The sequence below is a fragment of the Hesperophylax consimilis genome, chromosome 28 (assembly GCF_061612785.1).
Source record: "Hesperophylax consimilis isolate HC1 chromosome 28, BYU_Hcon_1.0, whole genome shotgun sequence".
NCBI classification, from domain to species: Eukaryota; Metazoa; Arthropoda; class Insecta; order Trichoptera; family Limnephilidae; genus Hesperophylax; species Hesperophylax consimilis.
Window position 1 is genome coordinate 3,592,698 of NC_142863.1, and position 20,915 is coordinate 3,613,612.

General features: G+C 34.7%; 1 protein-coding gene across 1 annotated transcript in view; it reads right to left on the bottom strand.

Annotated features, from left to right (window-relative positions):
- LOC149410036 (uncharacterized) overlaps window positions 1-20,915 on the bottom strand; it is a 139,221-nt gene that overhangs the window by 39,812 nt on the left and 78,494 nt on the right. The window contains exon 3 of the mRNA XM_089648925.1: window positions 20,362-20,499. Within this exon, the coding sequence (XP_089505051.1) occupies window positions 20,362-20,499 (138 nt within the window). The remainder of the gene's footprint in view (window positions 1-20,361; window positions 20,500-20,915) is intronic.

A 20,915-nucleotide genomic window follows, 5' to 3' on the forward strand; every position in this document is an offset into this window, starting at 1 on the left:
AAAATAATATTACGTGGAGGTGTATCATATGATCCGCACACGATCAAACTATATTCATTTTACAAATTGAACGAAATAAATTATTTGACGTCACTGTGCACAGTTAGAGGTGCACAACATTTTATCAATATAGAAAAATAACCTATGTTTAAAATGTTAGTCAGAACATTTTATTCTAAGTTTGTTCTTATTAGTGTCGGGAGTGTTTAGAGAGTGCTTTGAATGGTAGAAGGAGATAGGGATGTCCGAGAAAGACTTAACGTATTTTCTAAGCACTTAAATGAGATATGGAGTCGAATAAATGAAGTTTTTTTTAACAGTAACAAAGTGGTATAGAGTAGAGGTGGGTCCTGTGAGTACTTTTCGTTACTCGTTACAATGAGTACAGGTACAAAAAAATACCGGTTACAAAATACTCAAAAGTATTTTATACCGACCTGAGGATTGATTAAGAATAAGTCATTTGTAAACTGTACTCACAAATTTCTACCCACAGATTGATTCCCCCAGTAATTATTCGAAATCCATGGACGGGGGAGGGTTTGTTAGAGAATTTCCTAAATTCCTTAACTAAATTCCCCACAAAAAATTCAAATCCATGGGGTGGGGGAATTGTTAGAAAGCTTCTGAGAAAGGTTATTCCCCACAAAAAAATTCGATATGTGATTCCCCACAGTAATTTTTAGGGGGGGTGGCTACGAAATTCCCTGTCGAAAAGTTCACCACATTTTTGTCGGTGTCACAAAATGCCGGTTCAGAATACCTATTAAAAGCACCCATCAAAAGTACCTATTAGAAATACCTATTAAAAATACCTGGTAAATGTACCTATTAAAAATAACCATAAAAAGTACCTATGCAAAGTACCTATTAAAAATACCCATCAAAAGTACCTATTCAAAGTACCTATTGAAAATACCCATCAAAAATACCTATTAAAAGTACCTATTAAAAGTACCTATTAAAAGTACCTATTAAAAGTACCTATTAAAAGTACCTATTAAAAATACCTATCAAAAATACTTATTAGAAATACCTATCAAAAATACCTGGTAAATGTACATATCAAAAATACCCATCAAAAGTACCTATTGAAAATACCCATCAAAAGTACCTATTAAAAATACCTATCAAAAATACCTGGTAAAAGTACCTATTAAAAATACTTAGTCTCAGTATAAAATACTTTTTTTTTTTTAGAATTTTGGAGATTTATCACAAGTACAAAGTATCGCATGAAAATACCCGGTACTTTTACTGGTTAAGATAAATACGCCTCACCTCTAATATAGAGCAGTGAATGGTGGAATTCGGGGACGCCCGAGGAAGACATGACACGATCAAGTGAAATAAAAACGTATAAAATGTAAACCTTTTCAATTCTTTGGAAAAATATTATTCTCACCTTAAAAATAGACCCAGGATTCAGGTTCACCTCATAACTTTACTTATAAACCATTCGTAGACCATATATTATTATGGCCACCAGAACTTTCATAACATTTCTTGAATCTAACTTTTTTACTTATTGGGTTAATAAACATACTAATTTCGACTGGTGGTGCATGGGTTATTAAAATTATTTAGTTCAATGAACTTTTAATTTTAAAAATCAAATTGATCATATCCGAGAAGCACTAAGATATACACAGATATTATACATTCCAAGAAGGTAACAAATCAGTATTTAGGGCAAGGTTATTTTGTTTTTGTTATTTTGTTTGGGAGAGGACAAACAACTCTGAAAATGTCCTTATCATGGAATCCCGACAAAATCCAGACTCAAGCAATGGAGAATGTTGTTGGCCCCGTCAATCTAATATCTAATGCTTAATAACGTTCTTATTATTGTATATTACTGTAATATTATTGTACATATTTTATGAGATGTGTGGGATTGCAAAAACCTCCCCACATTCCAGAATAAACTCGTTATTTTTCCGACTTTATCTTCCCCATAGGAAAAACTAAACCCTTCCACACACTTTTCCACAAATGATCATCTAGCGAATCCACATTATACAAGTTCATTATATAAGCATAATAAATACAAAATAATACAAGAACAACACGTCAACTCACCAGAGATCAAATGGGAAAATAATTCACCGACTCACATTTTCATATCAGAAGGTTCGGTTCGGTAGAACTCCTAACTAGACCTATAAATCCTACTGATACCTCAATATAAATATTTAAAAAATCTTTCGTAATCCTACATGTATTTAAAATGACTGATTTTCGCATTTTTATATATTATATATAAACATATAATTGAATAATATAATTCTTTGACAGATCTAATACGCCTAAATTTTGAATAATAGAGCTAGGTACAGGGTTTTCCAATAAGAGGTGTTATTTTGAATAGCCCGCTATTTCGGTAGATGTTACTTTTGAAGCTGTCATTTTTTGACATTTGACAAGTAGAAAATACGCCATCAATAAAAATGGAACGATACACGCTTCAACAACGCATTGAAATTATTAAAATTCACTTGAGTGAATCAAATGCAAATCATCTTGAGTGATGAAGCCCATTTCCACCTCGGTGGCTTGGTCAACAAGAAAAATTGTCGCATCTGGGGCTCGGAAAACCCAAGAGTTATTGTTGAAAAGCCTCTCTATCCCCAACGTGTGACTGTTTGGTGCGGTTTATGGTCCGGCGGAGTCATTGGACCTTACTTTTTCGAAAATGAGGCTGGAGCAACAGTTACGGTGAATGGATTGCGCTATCGAGAGATGATTAATGATTTTTTATGGCCGGAATTGGATGGTATTGATCTTGACAACGTTTACTTTCAACAAGACGGCGCTACGTGCCACACAAGCAACGAAACCATTGATCTTTTACGATTGAATATCAAAATAACACCTCTTATTGGAAAACCCTGTATAATGCCAGTAGCCGAAATAACGGATGGTAATATTTTTATAGTCTGAGAATGCCAAATTCTTTTAATCTCATTCCCTAAATCTGTGTACTTTCTTATTTTATTATTATTAATATTATTAATCATGGCTCTTAATTTTGCGCTAATGGCCTCAAATGACGGATTATGCCACGGGTTGTGCACCACTGACAAATACCATGTATTACGTACAATAATAAGCAATGTACTAATGGTGTTTTCTTCTGAATACATTACATTATATCATACCCGCTGTATGTAATTTAAATACCTGCAAATTGTATTGATATTTTTTGCTGCCGTATTTGATGGTTACCTCATTACGACTCCTATAGAATTTTTACAGTGGCCGTGCCGTTACTGTTCCTAGAATTAAACAGCCAACTTGGCCTCTGCATTTGCTGCTTCCACGTGAGGTATCCATATTTCGTGTTATTCCTAGCGGAGTCGGACTGAGGTCGGACTATTCAATCAACAAGTATAATATATTATACAGAGTGTATCGGCACGTACCCGACAAACTTTAACCAGCCATTCCTTAGCACATTTGGAGTAAAAAATGTTACGGGCACTTTGCTGTCCGGTAAAATTTTTTTTTAATAAAAAATTTACTATTCATATTTTCACCACATGTCACCAATGTTTTATCCTTTGTCAAAGTTTGAAAATCCGTCTGGCAATATTTTGTTCGAGTTTCGTTGAATAGTGTACGTACGTACCTACGTTGGCGCGCTTTTACAATCACAACGAAATGGCACGGCACCATTCGTCTCATTTTTAACTATTATTATTTAGTGTGTACGAAAGAGCGAGGACACTTGTTGACACACTTGCTAGTAACAGCTGTTGAACACGAGAAACAATGCAAATGACAGTGACGGAGTGTGGATTTTTTATTTATTTTTTGTTTTTAATGGAAAAAAAATGTTACCGGACAGCAAAGCACCCATAACATTTTTTACTCCAAATGTGATGACGAATAGCTGGTTAAAGTTTGTCGGGTACTTGCCGATACACCCTGTATATATATTTACCGTTTGGTAGTTGAGTGGACAAATGCATTGGGTTATTTCCAGGTGATGCGTCGCGGGTTCAATTCCTTTGCTAGCTCCTGGTAAGTCCTCCATCATTGCATAAGATTTTTTCTCAATTATGGTAGTATTCGACGGCCTACATGGTCGAGGGTTAAGGCTCTCGACTACCAACCCGGAGGTAGAGGGTTTAAATCCCGGCGTGCGCAAGTAAATTTTATTTGATTAATTTGTGTTATTTCACAATTTACTAATTTAAAATAATATACAGAATATAAGATACTCTCAGTATCGCCCAGGTGTAATACCCCCATTGAGAATTGAAACGGTACTTAAAACGACTTTGGCCGTGCTTGGTAACCAGATCTGAATAAGCAGGTACTTCCCCGACATTCCTCTTCCCAACCTTCCTCTTTCCCATCTCCTTCCTCTTCCCACTACATTCAGCCTCACAATGTAACCCAATTGGGAATGCCATAATCTCACTGGCTCCAGACGGCTGGGAGCAGTTGGGACTCTTGTGTCTTGCTTCATAGTTACGGGAATTTAAGTTTAAAAGCGATGCAATGCTTAGTAATGTAAAATCATGATTTGTTATTATATAGATAATTTAATTAAATACTGCGAGTAGAATACATCTTGGGCCTTTTTTACAATCTCTCTGTAGTCTATAAGTCTTTTCCTAAGCCCAGAAAAAAATAAAGTATCATTTATAAAAAGTGCTTTTAAGTTCAAAATCTTCTACTTAGGAGTCCAATTACGGATATGGTTGGATAATGTGGAAAATTAAATTCTTTAAGGCGATGCACTACGTCGTGTAATATTTTAAATTGAGCCGCTATCAATAACAACCCTTACGTAGGTGGCGATAAGGTTTAAATTCCCGCTTAACACCATCCGCCTGTTTTGATTTATGCAAGAAAAAAACATGGCCAAAAAATGCCTTTAATTTATTTTGTGGATGTTCAGGCATAAATATTAAATTTTTTTCGATCATTTTATAAATAACTTAATTTGCCACATTATACAATAAAATCATAAACGAAAATGGGTTCGTAAGTAGGAGATTTTGAACTTTAAAGCTGTTTTCATAGGCCATATACATTATTTTTTTCTGGGCTTATAAAAAGAGTTATCTAAAAAAATACTCGATTATTTCAAGGGCCAAGGTGTATTCTACTCGCAGTATTTAATTAAAGCATCTGAAACATTTCTAGGCGACCAAATTTTCAAACCAAAAACACATGATTTTGCATTACTACGTATGGCATCGCCTTAAATTAGTACTGGATAACATTTAGATATTTGTGCCTGAAATTTGAAGTGGATCGCCTTTAGGTACTAATGTTATTATTTTATGTCATTCGCAATTTGTGTACGCTGTGAGGCTGAAGAGATTGCGAAGATGAAGTTTAGGAAGCACCTGGATATTCAGATCTAGTCACCAAACACGGCTAATGACATTTCAAGCAATGTTTCTGCTCCGAATGGTGGTCATTCACCTGGGCGATATTGAGTGTATCAACTTCTCTATAACTCTAAGTATTCCTTTGTACGTATTGCCTACTCCATTTCCCGATGCCTACTGTCATGTCGGTATTTGAAACTGCGAAATACGCTAAAATGGAATTTCAAATATGCCACGGCACGACAAAGCCAACAGGATGCGTCGTGCCCAGCCTAAGGGGGACGGAGCGGCCCTCTCAAAGGGATATCCGATTCTCACGAGCGTTCCCTCTATTAGGATCTTTCTACATTTTAGCTGGTTGATTTGAGAACATACTTATATGTATTGGCAATAGAACTTATAAGGAACTTTTGAAAGACAATAATTGGGAGGTAGGTGTATGGCTATGTTCGGCAGAGTGAGATATAGATAAGAGGTAGTGTGGCCTGTTTACACGAGACCAGTATTTAGTAGAAATTAAATCGTTTACTTAATTTGAAGTCTAGAAGAAGGTAGTAAGGAAAAAGCGGCGAAATAATCATCACTATTAAATTTACACATTTTTAGTACAATTACCATAATCAGAAAAATAAACGTTAAATCTTCCACACGTTTTAAAGGGTATTCAGCAAACAGAATTACAAACAAAGTTGCTGCCTTAGGAAATCAAGTGAAGTCTTTTGACTAATAAAAGATTATACTATCGCTTTTTCTATCTTTTCCAGAACGATTTGTGCAGTATCTTAAAGCGAAGCTTAATGCTAAATCACTATTTTGATTAATCTTTATGACGAATTGGTGTACATTATAAATACCAAAAAATATGCTTTAGATAAATTTAAAGTTTTCCTTTCGTTTCCCTTGAGTAGAATAACAAATAAATAAAATAAAATTACACAATAAAATTTTTTAATGTAAACTGAGAAATTTTTTCTGGTAAAATTTCGATCGCGCTGGCCTCGCTTATTATGAATATTTTTAGATAAAACCTTTTGATTCACCTTAATTACTGTACGACACAACTTTTAACCTTCGGGGAGGTGGAAAATATTGCAATAAAAATTTCAATTACGTAAAATTGAAATCTACTCTCGCATACGAAATCGGCGACGCGGCGACTGTCGGCCTCCATTTCTAACACTCGCTGACATTTTGTTATGTTGGTATTCCTGACACTTTACGAAGAGCTAGGAGCTAGATGCTAGACAATCGTAGCCGACTTCATGCGGATACATAAATGATTCGTATAAAAACACTACATAATTTGTAATAATATAATGTAAACAAACCTTTTTAGAATCACTTCAGAGTCGAACTGAGGCACTAGAATCATGTTGGATTTCGTCGTCATTATAATTGAAACTGTACAAAACAAATAGTCACAAGTCCGAGGCACAAGATTCATGTTGGATTTTGTCGTCATTATAATTGAAACTGTAGAAAACAAATAGAGTCACAAGTCCGAGGCACAAGATTCATGTTGGATTTCGTCGTCATTATAATTGAAACTGTAGAAAACAAATAGAGTCACAAGTCCGAGGCACAAGAATCATGTTGGATTTCGTCGTCATTATAATATAATTTTAATTCAAGCAATAAATATAAATAATAAGAAAAAAATCTAAATGGAATGGAATCACTGGTTGGGGTTATACGTTTCACTGGCCATTTTAAAAAAAGCGTGGATTCGATCCTTATTCTTTGGAAGCGATCGCTTCCAGAGAAATTCACATAAATAACCCTCGTAGTGAGCTTTACTCCTTCCGAATCTTGGAACGTTTCCCCTCACATCTCTCCAACAACGCTCAATGTTTTGTGTGTGGGCACCGGTTTCGTGATCCACAAATGTTATGCTGTGGTTCACTCTTAAATGACGAAAGCCTTCACTTTCCAGGCAGTCGTATGCTTTCCAGCAATCGGAAATAATAGTTGTGCCGGGCAATATGTATTCTTTTATAACTTTCAACAAGGTTTCCTTGGACCGATCCTCGACACCGCAGACAAACATCTTCTTCGTACCTCGCTCGTATCCGCCGAAGATCCACTTCCCTTCAACAATTCTTCCTCGGTTGTTTTTTCTTTTTCCTATCTTTGCTTCGTCGATCTCAACCGTGACTCCAACGCCTCCAATTTGTTGCTTTATTTTTAAGCACCACAGGACGCACACTTCTCGGCAATAGTTGGACCAGTTGACAACCGTCTCGCTGCTCATTTCTCCTCTAGCTCCTCTACCAAAAAGGCGGTCCTCGGTGGACGCATCATGGTCCAACATACTACAAAAGTACAGATTTTTTTAACCGTAAGGCTCGACTTCGAAAAAAACGTGCCCTTTCGCGCGGAAACCGAAAAATCGCAGCGTGTTTTAATTTTTTTGTGACCAACACTAACGGTGGACGTTTTTCTACACCTGAACATGAAGTTCGAAAAATTGCATTTATTGCCACATTTCTCGCATATTTTCTCCCTGAGGATCACACCGTGATTCCTCAGCCACTCCAACAAGATTTCCTCCTGCTTTACAATGTCCCAAAATTCAAACATCCCAACCGAACAAGATGCGCAATCCATTTTTTGTTTATCAACACGTCTATCTGATGAGCGAAAAAAGTTTGAACTAATTAGTTAATTAACAACCGGAAACAGGAAGGAAAATTTTGGAAAGAAGAAACGAGCGGCTACAATAACTTTTTTTTTCTTTATGGCTTTTCACCCCAAGTTCTAGCCAAATTAAATTACTAAAAATAAATTAATATCATTGAAATAAAATAAAAAGTCTGAAAACCTATTTTGTTTCAAATTTAAAATAGGTTAGACAATAAATATTTGCAAAACCGGGAAATGCTTAGTAAGCATTAAAAATATCTTTATAAATACAGGCTTTATACAGCCTGCTCGCGTCAAGGCAAGAAAAACATCCCAGTTTTCTAGTAGTTTAACGGCTACGCTAGGTTTGTGTAACATGGTTTGTGATACAAAAGAAAGTTCCCGTTTATAACGCCTGCTCGCGCCAAGGCAAGAAAAACATCCCAGTTTTCAAGTAGTTTAACAGCTACGCTAGGTTTGTGTAACATGGTTTGTGATACAAAAGAAAGTGCCCCCTTTATAGCGCCTGCTCGCGTCAAGGCAAGAAAAACATCCCAGTTTTCAAGTAGTTTAGCGGCTACGCTAGGTTTGTGTAACATGGTTTGTGATTCAAAAGAAAATGTGAAAGTGAAAGTGGTATATATATATATATATATATACATATCTCAAAAACTGGGATGTTTTTCTTGCCTTGACGCGAGCAGGCGGTATAAAAGGGACACTTTCTTTTGAATCACAAACCATGTTACACAAACCTAGCGTAGCCGCTAAACTAATTGAAAACTGGGATGTTTTTCTTGCCTTGACGCGAGCAGGCGGTATAAAAGGGACACTTTCTTTTGGATCACAAACCATGTTACACAAACCTAGCGTAGCCGCTAAACTAATTGAAAACTGGGATGTTTTTCTTGCTTTGACGCGAGCAGGCGGTATAAAGGGGGCATTTTCTTTTTCATCATAAACCATGTTACACAAACTTAGCGTAGCCGCTCAACATCGCAGAAATAGTTAACTTAAATAAAATTTGAACGTAAAAAAATAAAATCCAGCTAATAAATTTCAATCACAACGCACACAATGCATGCATGTTAGGTAAATACTAATTTGACGGAATTTTTTAACATTAAAAAAAAACGTCCGCGCGATTAGGTCTCTAGCTACTTCTAGCCGTTCGTTTCGTCCTATAGTAACAGAAATACCAACAAAACAAAATGACATTTGACAGTAAAGTTTGAAAATGGACGGTCTCGTTTCACAAAACGAAAGCTAATTTTAATTTTACGTAATTGAAATTTTTATTGCAATATTTTCCACCTCCCCGAAGGTTAAAAGTTGTGTCGTACAGTAATTAAGGTGAATCTAAAGGTTTTATCTAAAAAATATTCATAATAAGCGAGGCCAGCGCGATCGAAATTTTACCTTTTTTCTGGTAATGAATTAAAAATTTTTACTCCGAGATATTTAGGATTGAACTGTCCTATTGTTTTTTACATTTCGGAGTAGGAAGTATAGACGTTTGCCTAAGAATTCTGTTATTTGTAAAGGGTGCACCTTTATTTCATGAATATTATTTTTATAAATTTGTAGTGTTGCATGATAGAAGTATATTGCACTTAATTTTCTGACCTTAAATTGTTTGAATAAAAGTTTTATGTACTTAAATAAAATTAGTAAAAGTAGACTGGGGCAGATGTAATGTCGATGAATGAAAATGCAATTCGAGTTAAAAAGAAATAGCGGTGCAATTAGTGCGGCAAGTTCGCAAATTCTCATCACTGAGCGCAACTTCTATTAGACACGATTGAATTGTACAATACCCTCGTGACAGTGATTTAGTTTTCGCTTTACTAAACACTGGCTTCGTGTAAGCAAGCCATTAGTGTAAATTATTTATTTTATCATTATACTATCCGAAGTACTATCACATCTAATGGTGTTCGAAACCAGAAATTCTAGTATTTTTATAGAAACTAGGTATTATATAATTTATAAATGACTAATTGGAAGATGAAAAAAAAACAAGATTGCACAATCCACTAAACAGCATCCAATAACGCGACTATCTTCTCAGTCCGGTTGTGTTACGCATGACCGGTCAACCGTCGACAGCGTATAATCGGGACTCACGTATTCGGTGCACAAGCAACAAACTGTACCAGACCTCACATCCAAAAACACCATAAGTAGTGCGTATTTATAGTGTTTTTTGCTATGCAACAACTTGAAACTAAGGCCAAGTTAACAAGGACAACTGTTCAGATAAATAAAAATTATAATTTTTAATTTCTCGGTTAAAAAATTATTTAAATATGTAAGACACTTTGTATATGCTGACGACACTGCTCTTGTCATATCTGATGAACAATTATCCATTGCGATTAAATATATGCAACATGACTTTACGTCCCTGATAAAATGGTCACATGACGCAGGTCTAATCATTAATACCAAGAAAACTAAATTGATGCACATACGGTCTCCACATGCTTCATTTCAGATCATGCCTAAAATAATTTCACATAACTTTATATGTTTTTTTGTTGTTTGTTTTTGGGGTGTTATGCCGTGTTATGTTTTTGGAGTGTGAACGCAACACGGCATAACACCCCAAAAACAAACAAAAAAAATGCTTTTGGCCGTGAGAATCTAAAAACTTAACTTTATATGTATTCATCAAAACATTTTACAGCCCTGTATGTGTGAAAGTATTAAACTGGTAAATGAATACGTTTATTTGGGGGTGACTGTTGATTGTCATTTCAAATGGGATACACAAATAAACAAAACTTGCAAGCGGCTGAGAGCGATAGTGGGTAGGATATACAAACTGAAATGTTTCGTTCCGGTGAATATTTTAAAAATTATTTACCTATCACTAGCAGAATCAACTTTACGGTATGGTTTAACTACTTGGGGTCACTCTTGTAAAACTAATTTAAACCACCTGCAATCAGTACAAAATTCTATGGATAAGTTATTAGCTCAAAAACATATTTTTTCACAGAGACGAAACATATCATTGTTGTATCGGAATTTAACAATATTACCGGTGCAGGCCTTATTATGGTACAAAATATTGATTCAACATATATCTGAGTCTGATTATAAATAGAAAGTGGAACATGAATATAATACAAGGTTTACAAAGAATGAAGGAATGCTTGTTCCAAAATATAATAGTAAATACGGACGGCGAACCCTAGAATTTAACGTGCTGACAAACTGCTTTATTGCAGTTTAACGGGATTGTAGCTTGAAAACCAATTAAAAAAATGTCACAGAGAATATCCTCCGACATTGAAGTGTTGGATAGGTAGGAGTGCATTGGGCGTATCGTGTACCTGAAGTAAGCTCATTTTTTCCTCACTTCATATTAGGACTCATTTTCGACTCTTAGGCCCCAAACAGGCGAATGAAAATTACCATTAATTAATTAATTAATTGATTGATTAATTATGATGATTTGTTTTGGGGGTATTGTACCGTGTTGCGTTACCTTCTTCTTTAGCCAACGTTTTGGACAGAATTGCAATGTCCATCATCAGGGCAGATGTGTAATCTTTCATGTGGTGAAATGTGTATTTATGTATGAAGATGCGATACCGTGTTGCCTGCTCCATCTCTCGAAGAGCTGATATTAACTATAATTTTAGTGGTTTTTTTACGTTTAGTTCTGGTGTACTCCTGACACTAGAAGTGAGGAATATTGAGAAAACTTCGGGCACACCAACACGCCCACAGCAGACTTCATTAGATTTAACGTTTCAGTAATACAGATTCTATGTTCCTTATAATGAAGCAAATAAAATAAAACAGTTGGAAATGTTCTAACACTGATCGAGCAGACGCTTTATTGTTCTTGTTTTCAAAAGGTTAACCCGAGGTATGGACTAGGTACCAGGTGTACCCCCATCTGACAGCTGTCAATGTCACGTGGGCGGGGAGGTACCTTAGTAAAAGGTGTTGGCCATAGACAAAGGAAGACTCGTGCTAGACTGTACTAGACAGCTGCTAAATCTATGACTAGTAAAAACATAGGGTATTCGCAAAATAAGTTGAGTAATACACGTCTCTGGTTAGAAGTCAGGTTGAATACAATGCAACCATTTGGTGTCCTCATTTCAACTCTCATTGTTTACAAATTGAAAAAATTAAAAATAATTTTTTACGTTTTATTAATTTCAAAATTGGTATTCCTATTATTGAAATCAATTATGTCAATTTACGCAGTAAACTTAACTTATCGAAATTATCTGAAAGGCGAAAAATATTTGATCTTCTTTTATTATATAAAATTGTTCATTCAAGGTTAGACTGCCCTGACACTATCAACTTGCTATCTTTACATATACCTCCAAAATATACTAGACGGAATATTTTATTCTACAACAATAACTTCGCTACGAATTCTGTGTTAGAAAGAATACATAGGTTGGGCAATGAACTAAGTGATGTCGCTGACATATTTAATTTAAACTTTAATACATTTAAAGCCAAATTAGTCCACCACTTTTTAAATGTAAATAATGTATGAGAATTCATTATATTTTATTTCGATTTTGTATTTTTTGTTTTATACTGTTGCTAAAAATGAAATTTGTAATTTTTATGTACTTAAAAGCCCAATAGGGCGTCAATAAATAAATAAATGTCCTCAACAGTTCGGTGATAAGAAAACCTGAGCTTATGGACATTTTACATTATGATTTTTTTCATCCAGATTTGCATATGGGTTGTCTTTTCAATCATTGATTCGGGATGAAAAAAAGGAAGGTGTTTTATTTTCGATTTTCTACGGATTAAGATGGCGGACAGTAATTAATATTATGTAGAAATGTTTATTTCGTTTATGTTTACAATATTGATAAAAAAATATAAATATTTTTATTTAATTTGTTTTTACGCCCAGCCGGGCTTTCACATAGCTTTAAAGAGGAAGCTACAAGCCAAAAATGTGTATATTCGTGGTATACCTTATATTGTACGTAATAGGCATTAAAATCGCTTGAAAAACGGTGTCTAGAAACGTTCGATTTCAAGCAAAAAACTGGGTTTTATTTATTTTGTAAATAATTTTATAAGAAAGCAAAAGAATTAATCAAGTGAAACTGCCACAGATAATCTTAGCTATAATACTGTATTTTTTAAAGTTATTTCCTTTAGGCGTTCAAACATTTCTATTGAAAAATATATTTTTTAGTAGTTTACATTTATATTTTTTATTGAGTAATTTATTATTTTATTTGTATTCTACTCAAGCGAAACAATAGGAAAACCTTCAATTTATCTAAAGCATATTTTTTAGTAATCCTAATGTACACCAATTCGTTATAACGATTAATTATTAAATTAACTCTAAAAAACTGCTAGAAACCTTAGAAAAAATTGGAATAAGAGAAAATGTGTTAAATTTATTTAAAGATTATCTTAGATATAGAAAAATATGTACCAAAATAAATAATACTTTTAGTAAAACAAAGAATGTATCTGCAGGAGTTCCACAAGGTTCCATATTGGGACCTACACTATATATAATTTATGTAACTATAATGAAAAAACTTTTCTCTTTTGTAAAACATTTTGTATTTGCAGATGATACGGCATTGGTCATATCATAAAAAGATCTAAAAATTGCAATTGAACTCATGCAAATTGACTTTACGGCATTGGTCATATCATATAAAGATCTAAAAATTGCAATTGAACTCATGCAAATTGACTTTAATCAACTTTGTAAATGGTCACATGATGCAGGACTATTAATAAATGCTAAAAAAACCAAAGTTATGCACATAAGATCACCTAATACCAGATTTCAATTTAATCCTAATATTATTTCTCATAATTTTAATTGCGTCCATAAAAATGTCCCGAATAATTGTAAATGTGAAAGCTTAGAATTAGTTACAGAATATGTCTATCTTGGTGTTACAGTAGATTGCTTTTTCAAATGGGACAAACATATTAAAAAACCTGTAAAAGACTCAGATCAATTGCTGGCAGAATGTACACATTAAATTTTTTCCTATCAATTGAAACACTTAAAATAATTTATATGTCAATGGCAGAATCTATTATAAGATGTGGATTAACCATATGGGGAAATACTAGTATAACCAATCTGAAACAAGTCCAAGTTGTACAAAACGCAATTGTAAAATTACTAGTCGTCCCTAATATTTTTAAACAGAGACATAATACACCGTTGCTGTTTCAGAGTGCCAAAATTTTACCTGTTAAGGCTATTCTATGGCAAAAAATCATAATTCAATATATATTTACCCCGCAGCATAAAGAAAAATTAGAACATAAATACAGTACTAGATTCACGCGCAATGACGGGTTGATAGTTCCGAAATTTAATAATAAATACGGACAGAGAACGTTTGAATACAACATACCGAAGATATTTAATTTATTACCTGACACTATAAAGCAATGTAAATCTATGAATAAGGTTAAATATATGGTGAAAAATTGGCTATCGGAAAAAAAATATTTACTTTAATTATATAATATGTATGAAAAATTGTATGAAAAAATTGTTGATTCTGTAGATATAAGATGTAAATTATAACTTAAAATGTATATGAAACTAAACTTTAACCACCTGTTGACAAGCCAATTCAATTATACATTATTTTTTATTATTTCACATACATACAAAACAGCGGATATATTTTATTGTTTGTCTGCTAATTCACTTTTTAAGATGTCTTCAAAAACTAGTATTTACCTTATTTTTTGTGTTATTTTAAAACTTTTACATGTTACATGATTTAGTTTCTTGTATTGTATCTCTACAGTAACTCTTTTAAAATAACTTAAATTTATATTTAATATTGTATCTTCACTTAAACCATAGAAATAAGATAAAAATACTTATAATACCCACACTCAGGCTTCGCCTTCGTGGGATTTTTTTTTAATTATGTACATTTATTTCAATATTTTTTATACATTTTTCAATATTTTATGTAACCATGTATGTATAAAAAAAAAAATTCAATAAAAAAAAAAAAAAATAAAAAAAAAAAAAAATAAAAAATAAAATGGCTTAGCAGGACTTGTTTGTTGATATGTATTAACTATTTATTCAATAATAAAAAAAAATAAAAATAAAAAAATTTAAAAAAAATCAAAATAGTGATTTGGCATTAAGCTTCGCCTTAAGAACAGAATATAGTGAGCTATCGAAAATTATACACAAAATTTTTATAGCATGAAATATCGTTTAAGTGATAAACTGAATATGAAACAAAATTAGTAAAGCATGTAAAATTATAAAGAAACCAGAACAATATTTTCAAGGCATTACCATTTTTTGATGATTTAGTACAGTCCAAAAATATTATTTCTTCGCGAATGGCAACCGTCTGTATGTAAATAATGTTCGTGGAAAGAAAAGATTTTTCATATTAGTCCCGATATAATTTTCATATGGGGATCAGTGTGAAAAAGGGATCGTGTAAAACGCTTATTATATTTGGTCACCGAATTTGGATGACGAACGACAGAGAACGTTCTAGAGTCCTAACTTCCGAAATGAGGTTAAGAAAGGATTGGCAGGAGACACAAAATAGGATCGAGTGATCGGAGATCAAATTCCAGAGTCTATACGAGGAGAGGTTAGGCCAGGGACGCCTGGAGGTCCCCTGCCGAGGCGATGGTACCCCGACCCGAATACGATAACGGGAAGAACATCAGCCGAGATGAGATCAACAATTTCAAAAACATTAAACAACGATAAGTAAATTTGCGAACTCACTGTAAGTAAGTAATAAATAATCTCGTATCCGTGAAAATCTATTGTTCGTTTGAGGAAGAAAACAGCTGTGTAATTTACAGCAGAATGTGCCCGGACCTATTGCAAATTGCAGCTGCAAAATAATTTCGCTAATGCAAAGCAAAAGAAACACGCGATTTAGTGTTAAAAATTAAAAAAAAATATCCGACAACTTTGTCTCTGCTATTTATCTCATTTCACCGTTATTGTAAGTAAGATACGTTTCTTTTTTATCTATCACATATAATTTTTTTATGTAAAACACATATACTAGTCCAGGTAAAGGGGAACATGGAGGGGCGTGACCGTTTCTCTTTCTGTAATTTGTCAATAAATGGAACAAATAATTATAAGCAACAATTAGTCGCCTGTAATATCAATACAAATTGAAAATATCTCCCGAGTAAAAATAAATGCCGCCAACGGGAATTGAACCAGTGCCTGTATAATAAGCAGTAATTGTTGATTGAGGTACTAGTACATATTGAATCATTTGGCATTTTGGAAATAAGCCGACATAGCTCAGTGGATACAGAGCACCTGACCGGACATCAGAAGGCACGGGTTCAATTCCCGTTGGCGGCATTTATTTTTACTCAGGAGATATTTTCAATTTGTATTAATATTTCGGGCGACTAATTGTTGCTTATAATTATTTGTTATCCTTTGTGCTATGCATAAAAACTTGTCTTATAAACATTAGTTTATCATTAAAAAAATCAATAAATAAATTTGACAAATTGCTGACTGCGTGAAAAACTTAACTACATATCACGAATCGGGTAAACAAAAGTTCGAGCTTGTTTTCAAATCTGAATATTTTGTTAGGTTAGTGTTACATCTTTATGATATAATTTACCCACCTCACTCATTTGTCGCTACGCAACATTATGATCCTGGGTTTTCTGCCCGCAAAACGTTGCCTTTAAACTTTATTTTTCTGCGCAGGGTCTGTTTATTTCTATGAGCACTATTCAGCATTCAGCGTACGACTAATGTTTTAGATAATTAAAAGAATTCTCAAACCCTTCTGGTGGCAAATATATGTCAGTGGCGACATTGGTTTCCATTAAAATCTACATGGAAGGCATTTCTAGTGTGTATTATTTATTCAGTCAACAAAACTTCCCTAGAAGTGTGATGTATACATCGAGTTATATATAGAGTCTGCATTCTTTGCAATATCTGAAAGTAGGAAAGGGTGTGTGACGGCTGTTGATGTCGCCCGAAACCTTCCGACCGCGAACGAACTCAAAGAACGTGTCGAAGGTGAAAAGATATATCATTACTTTCCCTATATTTTCCAGTACGACTAATACAATATCTTAGCGTGAATGTCGGTATTTTGAAGTTATCGCTGGAGACCTGTGCCGGTGAGCACTTGTAACAGACTAATGAACGAGATATCTCACATCGGACAATGATCCAATATGCGTGGCCCATACTTCGAACGCCAAAGCTGACTATTTTTTTTTTTTTTTTATGTGACACCTCACAAGAGTGTCCCTGCCTGTGCAGTGTACAGACAGGGGAACTATGTCACCACCCGGTTGGGCGGCGTTGTGACGCGGAAAAAGGGTGTATCGGCACGTACCCGACAAACTTTAACCAGCTATTCCTTAGCACATTTCAATTAAAAATATATTTTTTTTAAATCCACACTCTGTCACTGTCATTGGCATTGTTTATCGTGTTCAACAGCTGTTATTAGCAAGTGTGTCAAAAAGCGTCCTCGCCCTTTCATACACACTAAATAATAATAGTAAAAATTGAGACAATGCCATTTCGTTGTGATTGTAAAATCGCGCCAATGTAGGTACCTACGTACGTACATTATTCAACGAAACTCGAATAAAATATCGCCAGATGGGTTCTCAAACTTTGACAAAGGATAAAACATTGGTGACATGTGGTGAAAATATGAATAAGAAATTTTTTATTTAAAAAAAATGTTACCGGACAGCAAAGTGCCCATAACATTTTTTACTCCAAATGTGCTAAGGAATAGCTGGTTAAAGTTTGTCGGGTACGTGCCGATACACCCTGTATATATACATTTTATCTACTAGTAACACATTTTACTTACAATATTTTTTTCCCACTTCTCTTTATTCTATATCGTAAAATACGAAATATAATATCTACAATAATATAATGTACACTCCTCTTCCAGCCACAAACTAACGCTTCTCTGGAAGAGTAGTATTAAATATTATCATTGTAAATATAAACCTTATTACTTATATGTACTTTTTCAACAAACAACATTTTTAAACATTTGTGACATGTGGTGAAAATATGAATGGTAAATTTTTTACTCCAAATGTGCTAAGGAATAGCTGGTTAAAGGTTGTCGGGTACGTGCCGATACATCCTATTGAATCTATACCGATTTGAGAGAAAACTTGTCTCGCCAATTTTACAAAACAAAATTATCAAAGAAGGCTGCTCAACAATCAAGAACTATAGATTGCAGGAATTGTAATAATACGTTAATTTCCTTGAGTTTGGTTTGGCCAAATCTGCTATTTGCTATCGGCAGACATACTGCCCGCTTGACTGAGCAGACTAATGAGGCATTTCCTATGCAATCAGAACTAACTCTAAGCAAAGTGTGCTCTACAGGAAGATAATATCGATTCGAAGGTACAAGATTCATCATATTATTGAGAAAATTTGCGAGTCCCAAATGACCAGAATTTTATATACATTCTGGTATTGGGCCTATTCCGTTTGACATATTACATCTATTTCAATTTCTATTTTGTTTTCGTGAAAGAATTAATGAAAATCTCGGAAGGTAAAATTAATCCACTTCGTTGTGTAGTTACCGATAACATATACAATACTGCAAATATTTAACGAGCACGAAAATGGTCTAAAAAGTACCCACTTCATCTCTTTACTAGTGCGAATATTCTAGGAAAGATTTGCGGACAAAACAAAGGTAACGACGAAAGGAAGCCAAGACTCAGGAATCTGCAAGAATGGCTTGGTCGCAGCACGACACATCAATTCCTAGCATAAGTGTCAGAGTACCAGGACCAAGTAGGTATATCTGCAATGTATGCATGATGTAAACTGTGCAAACATTCCATAAGAGAGGCATCAAATAATAATTGTAGGAAACATCGCTAGAGTAATACGTTAGCAGAGTCGAAGATATAAGAGTGCAGAATATAAAGATTATAGAAGATATGAAAGACATAAAAGCAACGTCAAAAAATGATCATTTTGAAGGGCTATTTGTGCCAAAAAGGGGCGGTGGAGAAATGCAGCAAAAAGCTGGAATAATAAAAGCTATATTGGACGAGATATAGATAATAAATAAAATAATAAAAGAGTAGTTAGAGATAAAGGAAATGCAGGTAATTAATAAAATAATACAGAAGTTTTCGGAGGTACTGCAGATAAATGACAAATGGAAGATAATTTGTAATATACAGATAGTAAATAATAAACAATGCAAACCATTACGGATAAGAAGACATAGTGAGTAGACTAATGGGAGAACGTGGAAAAATCAAGAAGATACGTTGGTGAAATACTACAGAATTAATGCTAGAAAAAAATCAGTCAGGCTTTTTACAAAATGCGACCATCGAAAAGTCGTGCCTTTAGATATTTTCAGCGAAATTTTATAACAATACAGTTCGTTTCTGACCGACAAAAACTGACTTGAATGAGAACGACACGGCGACGCCTGAGATCACAGACGATCTAAGGGATTTCGATATCTATCTAACGTCCTTCACCACTAGAATAGAATAAGCAGTAGAAAGAAGTGGAAAGGTTTACCAAGGTCTTAATCCTGAAATGGCTAAGGCTAAAAGATCTTGATTGGATTATATGAAGATGAATGATGGACTCGCCGAACGTCACAGCGGTGATGCCAAGGTCTCTTATCTATTTAGACACATACTTGGACGGATGACGAACCTCGTGCTAGAACTGTTGGTGGATGTGGTGGACTCTTTCGCTGCAGCAGCTGGTCCAGTTTCTACACCACTTAGGATTCTTGCTGCAGAGTATCCCTCTTCTATCTTCGTGTCACCTGTTCCTGTACTTCATTTTACTTAACTTAACTTCACTTAATTTTTGTAATATTTAACTAACTAACTAACTATCACGCCGTTTCCCGCAGAGGTAGGCAGAGAGGACGGACCGCCAAACAACTCGGTCTTGGCACACACTTCTTGCCTCATTCACATTCATACACCGTCTCATACATACTCTTCTATTATTCTGACTCTTGACATGGCCCGACTCGAGTATTTGATTCACGTGCCATGTCTTCCTCGGGCGTCCCCGACTTCTGCTACCATTCACATTTGCATCATATATCCTCCTTACACTCCTATCTTCGCTCATTCGCTCTACATGCCCAAACCATCTAAGCGTCCCTTTCTTAATCTTACTCATTACGCTTACATCAGCCTTGCACTCTTTGCGGATCTCCACATTCCTCACACGATCAAACATAATAATAATAAGTAATATTTATATTTTTTTGTAATACCTACCTGAGGTGATATCTCACAAAAGCGGCGCTATACAAATTGTCCAATGAATAAATATGCGTATACCATAGGATAGACTTACCAGGATCTCTCTGAAGCAGGTAGGCAGAGAGGGGCGCGGCGGGCAGGAAGCAGGGAACCCTGGCCTTCACCAGTTCAGCGATGGAGGAGTAGGATCTGGCGTTTGTGGTGCCTCGTTCTCCAACCAACGCGAACCATCCTGCAAACAAACGACCAATTAGTTCAACATTTTAATACCGATAAAATCACCGGATCAATTTTCAACTTCAAAACTAAATAACTATTTTATAAAAACATTTGTGTCAGAATTTTTTATGTCATTTCAATTGCACATAAGTTTATAAGTATTCATTTTTACAGAGTATTCCAAAACTCGACGTTATCCTTTGGATGTCTGATAGGTCAACAAATGATGAACCAGAATATCAAAATATGACATTGGGAGGCGGGAATGGGTACCGTGAATCATATATTGGACAACCAACACCTCTGACATAGGTCACCCCAAGTGGTTCGGAACGTTTGGTGATTTAGCAGGGGTGCCAGGGTTCATCGGGTGGGGTTTGTTCAGAATCTCAGACCCTTTGACCTCTCCAAATGGTCTCCCGACCCATC